The 6,606-nt window shown below is 42.1% G+C and overlaps 1 protein-coding gene across 1 annotated transcript; it reads left to right on the forward strand.

The window, feature by feature from the left end:
• Positions 1-508: 508 nt before the first annotated feature.
• Positions 509-2,580, forward strand: LOC140556615 (serine/threonine-protein kinase pim-3-like). The gene is made up of 6 exons (XM_072680695.1): positions 509-692; positions 870-964; positions 1,058-1,108; positions 1,232-1,607; positions 1,779-1,955; positions 2,555-2,580. The coding sequence occupies exons 1-6, from the start codon at positions 509-511 to the stop codon at positions 2,578-2,580; spliced, it is 909 nt and encodes a 302-aa protein (XP_072536796.1).
• Positions 2,581-6,606: the final 4,026 nt, after the last annotated feature.

Consider the following 6,606-nt stretch of genomic DNA (forward strand, 5'->3'; position numbering starts at 1 on the left):
GCTCTATCTTTCTCTCTCTCTCTCTCTCTCTCTCTCTCTCTCTCTCTCTCACACACACACACACACACACACACAATTTCTATACATACATATAGAGTATACATGGCCCATGTCTAGATTTCAGTACATCACCGTGGCAACAAGCTCATTATGATGTCACAATAAATGAGGGTAGTGATGCAGAACTGCAAAAGTGTACAACTTGAAAGTTGGTCATTTCTGAGTTCAATGAACGAAAACACACACGATGGAGCAGCGCTCTAAACATACAGGTCAGTCCATACACTCCTGCGGAAGTTTTACTTATTAGAGCTGCTTTTGTTTTAAGGCCACTTTTGAATCTGATATGAGACTTTAGTGAAGGGACAAAATGCTCTTTACTTAGCAACATTGTTTATGGACACTAGTGCAGTTTTAGCACATTTAAACAGCACATTACTGTAAGAAAATAGTATATCAATGTTATGTACCTGTCTAATATTACCATTAGCAGAAATATACGCAGCTCATGGTCTATGAAATTCCATTAAAAATACAAATCATCCTGTACACAGATGGTGGTGGAAGAAAAAGGAAAAGGACAGAGGTGGAATCCAGCCGCAGTGTTCTGGTAGGAACGAATCCAGTTCCTGATACTGAAGCCTCTACCAGGAAAAAGAGGAAAGGGACCGTAAACCGTCCCACCAAGCCAGGTCAGTACATTGGTCAGACCTGAAGAAGGTCTTGTGTATATAAGTAAACCTTTAATTATCCAAGTTTACATGATGTAAATTCCACTGCTCCCTGCACAGCAGGTGATGTTAATAGATAAACTCATGATAAATGATCTAAAGAGAGCTAATATTCATGTTCACCACTATTTTCCACAGATACCTTTGATGATTTATATATTTTTGGAAGGAAACTGGGCGATGGAAGCTTTGGAACAGTCTTTGCGGGAACACGTCTCTCCGATCTCCTACAGGTTGTTACCTCAGTCTCTCCATAACTTCATTATCTCCTCTATTGTCTTTTCAGTCCACATAATCCTAATACCTTGTATTATGCTTGTGTGCAGGTGGCCATTAAATTTGTCCCAAAACAGGAAGGTGATCTATACGTCCAAAGTGTAAGTGTACCTAGAACCCAGTTTTACCTTCAAAACCTGTCCATAAAGCATACTAGTAGTAACACAGAACTGGATTTCACATGATCAGTTCTCATTATCTGATCTCACAATGTTTTCCTGCAGCCTGCTGACTCCAAGTCCGTGCCTGCTGAAGTGGCTCTCATGCAGACGATGAGTGAGCCACCCGTTAGCAATATTATAAAGCTCATTGACTGGTTTGATGAGCCTGAGCGCTACATTTTAATCCTTGAGCGTCCTCACCCCTGCATGGACTTGGATGCCTTCATTGACAACTTCGGAGGTTCCATCACTGAAGACATGGCCAGAAACTTAATGGTCCAGGCAGTTGGGGCGGCAAAAAAATGCCACAAGCGAGGTGTCCTGCACCGGGATATCAAAACAGAGAACTTCCTCATCAACACGGACACCTCGGAGCTAAAGCTCATTGATTTTGGCTGTGGTGACTGGGTCAGGAAGGCTGGACATACTGATTATGCAGGTACATTTGAGTTTAGGGCACTGAAATCACTACAAAATTCACACATTGCTTACAAAATGAGGATCCTCAGAGGAGCCTGATGTCCCATAGCCACTTGAGCTGTTAAATGAAGATAGAAATGAAGATCTGTGCTCAGCTCTCCTTATTTCTCTTCCTCTGTTATGTTCTCAGGCACCTTGGAATACTGGCCTCCAGAATTCCTCCTAAAGCGGAGGTACCACGCCAGGCCTGCAACAGTGTGGTCGTTAGGAGTCCTTCTGTTCAGGATGGTATGTGGATTCCTGCCCTTTAGAAACGGCCTGGATATCCTCAAGGGACTTCTGTGCTTTGAGGACGGCCAATCCAGTGGTAAGATAAATGGGAGCATCTTGGTAAACAAGAAGAAAACAGACACATATCTAAGTGGAAGAGACAGGAATCAGAAACTAGATCTGTAGTTGGGAGAATATGCAGAACTAAAGCTGAAGGATCGCAGTACATACCAGGTGTCCCCATATGTAGAAGTTCAGATCTGTGTATTTAGCATGGTAGTCTTTTTGAAATGTAGAGATCATTAAAAGAAAAGAAAAGCTAAACGTTGATGCTGAAACATCTTTCTCTCATCCAATCCCATCACTCTACACAGAATGCTGCAATCTGATTAGCTGGTGCCTGCAGTACAAACCATCCAGGAGGCCTACTTTTCAGCAGATCTTGCAGCACAGTTGGTTCCAATGCAGCGAGTCAGCCTAGGATCAGGTTAGCCAGGGAGAAAAGGAAGTTAATGCTAAGAGAAGAAGCAGTACAAGCTAAAATATGTCTTTTGGTGATAGAGAGGAGCTGATAGTGTGATATTAGTACATGCTCCTAACTTTCTAGAAATATCAATTAACATGAAATAAACTCAGCATTGCAAATCTCAAGGAGTGCATCTGTATCTAATGCATATTGTTTGGTTTGTGTTTCAGGCTGTGGAAAGAGAATCCTGTGGTGACCTGCTGAGACAGATCACAACAACATTAGGGGATAACACAAATGTGGCACAGTCTGTGACTCATTGAGTGAACAAGCTACTGTGAGGTGTAGGGATTAGTATAGAAGTGAGTGTAGTAGTGAGTGTGAGGTGTAGGTAGTAGTGTAGAAGTGAGTGCAGAAGCTAGGGTGAGGTCTAGGTGTTAGAGTAGGAATGAGTGTAGAAGCTAGTGTGAGGTGCAGGTAGTAGTGTAGTAGTGAGTGTAGAAGCTAGTGTGAGGTGTAGGTAGTAGTGTAGGAGTGAGTGTAGAAGCTAGCGTCAGATGTAGGAGTAAGTGTAGAAGTTAGTGTGAGGTGTAGGAGTGAGTGTAGAAGTATGGGTGAGGTGTAGGAGTGAGTGTAGAAGTTAGTTTGAGGTGTAGAAGCTAGTTTGAGGTGTAGGAGTAAATGTAGAAGCTAGGGTGAAGTGTAGGTAGTAGTGTAGAAGCCAGTATGGTGTGTAGAAGCTAGTGTGAGGTGTAGGAATGAGTGTAGAAGCTAGTGTGAGGTGTAGGTAGTAGTGTAGAAGTGAGTGTAGAAGCGTGAGATAAGTAAGTGTAGAAGCTAGAGTGAGATGTAGGAGTGAGTGTAGATGCTAGGGTGAGGCCTCCATCAGATCAAAGGAGGTAAGCAGTCAGAAAGGCTTGGCTTGTTTCATCAAGAAAATAAACTCTTGTCATTTACGTGTATCACCATGCTAACGTCTAGTTACACCCATACATTTGGCATTGCATAAAGACACTGTATTCATGATGAAGCCATTCCACAAGTTCATGGTGAGAAATGAATGTGCTCTATTGGTGTAATGTCTCAAAAGATCATTTATAAACTTTAAGACAATGATACTGGTTAAATAAACACATGCTGATTTACCAATGCTTAATCTACCAATTCACCAAAAAAGACTAAGGTACTCTAGTCATACTGGCTCATATCAATTTGTACTGCTGCTGTTTTTAAATACTTCTAACCAAAGCACATACAACTTGAAGAAAATGTCAATTTAAGTTCAAATATAGGACTGTGAACCAAAGACATATCACCATACCTGCTACATCAACCTACTACTTAAACCCTGTACATAGGCCCACACTGCAGCTCTCTCATAATTAACATCAGCTTCATCTACCCTACAACTGAGCCCTGTGGCTCTGTAGGAAGATGGATATTCAGGAGCTTTGTTGACCACTGTTGGGGATTGTGAACTGTGCATTGCTGGCACTGGATGGCAGCATTACCTTTTGGTTTTACCTGCAGTGCAACTAGGCTGAGATCTGGTGAGTATGAAAACCATAGGATTTGAGTTCTATCATTTACAGAAGGCCAGCATAATGCCCTCCACAGCAACACCTCCTCATAGTTTGCTAGCCCTCTGGTCTGTTTGCATTCTGGGAAAAAGTCTCTCAGGACTCATTCTCAGTAGAGAGAGATATAGGAGGCACTTTTTATCAAACTAGTTTTGACAGTTCCTCTTGACCAATCAGATTGTCATCAAACCACGCCCCCCCTGGATGATTTAATCACGTATTACACGCAATGATTCAGTAACATCTTTTAAAAAAGGCGAGCAATCAGGTGACCGAGATACATATGATCCAGCAAATCAGAGTATGCAACCCTGTAGGCAGACGGATTTAAAGGCTCAGTGTTTGTGCGGTGGTTAGGGTTAGAAGATAGCCGTAATAACCATGGCTTCTGTCACAGATGCACCCAAAAAAATAAGTCTGACTCTAGCTAGAACTAAAATGTGCTTGAAAGACACAGACACGATTCATGCGTGGTGTTTGTCTAACGGCGGTTATTTCAGGTTCTATTTTGATGAAGAAAATGACAGTCTTGTACAGCGGGGCTCATAACACCTTGGAAACCATCAGGGCAAACATCGTCATACTGTTTTGGCTTACAAGCCTTCGGCGATGATGACGTATCCAACGTCATATGTCTGTCTACCCTGCACAACCGCAAGCGTTCAGCAAACAGCGTTTTGCTTAAAAAAAAAAGATTACCACGTGACGGTACAGTGGGACGACTGGAAAGAGATATATGAAGATTTTGTCGGAAAAGTTGAACGATTGTTTCATGAGCTGGAACGAATCAAAGGTATGGAGAGGTAAGAATTAAATACAGCCCCCAGCCCAACAAAATCCGCTTGGACACAAAGAAGCCCTATTCATTAAGTACTCACGGAAAACTGCCGCATGTGCTGGGTCTAGAAGAAAAAAAAGAACTTGCGCGTGAAACCCGGAGGCCCCCTATCCATCCGACATTTACGGGGGATTTTACACAATGTTTGTGTATACAGATATTATTCATTAATAAAGAGTAGGGGATAGTTTTTTACCTTTGTGGAGGTGCGTACGTATAAGCGGGGAAAACAATGAAATTGTCACATTAACCTACAACAAGCCACACTACGGACCTGTGAGTAAGAATCTGATAAGCGATATAATCATCAAAGTCAAAACTGGCCAAGACCATTGCATCAAGCCGGCAATGGCCTTCATGGGTTTCAAGGATCCAAAGCGCTTTTTAGGATGTTCGTACCCATTATAAAAAGGGGAATCACTATCGCAAAACCTCATTTAAAAAATGCCACAAAAGGTATCGTAAGTGATGTGGTGAGTAACATCTTCACAAACAGAACTGAAAAACAGGAGGGATCAGGACTCGCTACGATGCCCAACAAGAACGCTAGGTGGCCTCCTAGAAGTCATGCCAAATAAAGTAAAGTCAGAGTAAAAAAGACCAAACAAAGAGGAAACAAGCGTTCTCCCTCATCGTAATCATTCATCATCCGTCAGACAAAGAAAGGTGAACATTTTCTAAAGCCGTGGCTTTCCTGCACAGGCTATCGTCAGAATGTCGGAATGAGATATTTTTACGCTACCGTACACCCAAACGGGCACTGAAAAGTATGTTTACGTCGAAATACCCTCGCTTTCAGTCGCAACGGATAACGGAGCCTTGGAGTTTTTCACGGCGGGCAATGGTGAAGACTATCTAGACTTGAACTACACTTTTTTAGCTAACGATGCTAAGGTCGGAGTTGTAAACTACCCCATAGCGTCTCTCTTTTCTCAAGTAGACGTTATGCTGGAAGATTGCCTCATCAGTCAGTCGAGTATTACGTACCCCTACAGAGCAATTATAGTTTTCATTTAAAATTTTAGCAAAACTGCTTTGGAAACACCATATTCCGCAGGACTATCTCAGAAACAGAGCCCTTTTTAGCTCCGAAAGCAAAACCTTTGACTTGGTCGGTCATATTCACTCCAATATATATTTTTCAGGATAAACTGTTACTGAACGGTGTTGATTTAAAAATCTAAATGGTTTGAAGTAAAGATGAATTTTGTCTCATGAAAGAAGGAGTCAGGGATTACGTTAAATTACTTTCGGCGTCTCTGTTTGTGAAAAAAGTAACAGTGTCTCCGGCTGTAAAGTTGGGACACGCGCAGGCGTTGCTCAACTCCACAGCCAAATAGCCAATCGAAAGAGTAAGCATGAAGACCTTCAGTCTACCGGCAGGGAGTCGTAAATGCACCCAAGAGAATCTATTCCTGGGACCTCTCCCTAAAACCGTCATTTTCAGTATGGTTGACAAAGACACTTTCAGCGGAGAGACTGATAAGAAGCCCTTTATTTTAAACATTACGATACAGAGTTTGTCGCTTTTTACCTTGACGGAACACAGTATCCCACAAAGCCGTTTCAGCCTAATTTTGAATCAGGAAACATCGTTCGCAAATTTCATTCGTTAATTTTAGCGTCTGGAAAACATCTTAAGGATCAAGGATGGTCGATGAACAGACAAGACTACATGCAAGGCTACACCCTGATCGCGTTCAATCTGAGCCCCGATGATGACTGCAGATAGATGGACAACATCTATCATTAATAAAGTCGTGAAATATGAGACTGGAGCTAAGATTTCAAAACCCTCTTCCGAGAACCGTAAACCTAATCGTTTACGCCAGTTTTGATTTGATTCTGAAAATCAACAATTGCG

The sequence above is a fragment of the Salminus brasiliensis genome, chromosome 5, assembly GCF_030463535.1.
Source record: "Salminus brasiliensis chromosome 5, fSalBra1.hap2, whole genome shotgun sequence".
Lineage (NCBI taxonomy): Eukaryota > Metazoa > Chordata > Actinopteri > Characiformes > Bryconidae > Salminus > Salminus brasiliensis.

Coding starts and splice junctions, on each gene's coding strand:
- LOC140556615 (XM_072680695.1), top strand. CDS start 509: ATGGTCTATGAAATTCCATTAAAAATACAAATCATCCTGTACACAGAT. Junction 693..869: donor AAACCGTCCCACCAAGCCAG/GTCAGTACATTG, acceptor TATTTTCCACAG/ATACCTTTGATGATTTATAT. Junction 1,608..1,778: donor TGGACATACTGATTATGCAG/GTACATTTGAGT, acceptor TTATGTTCTCAG/GCACCTTGGAATACTGGCCT.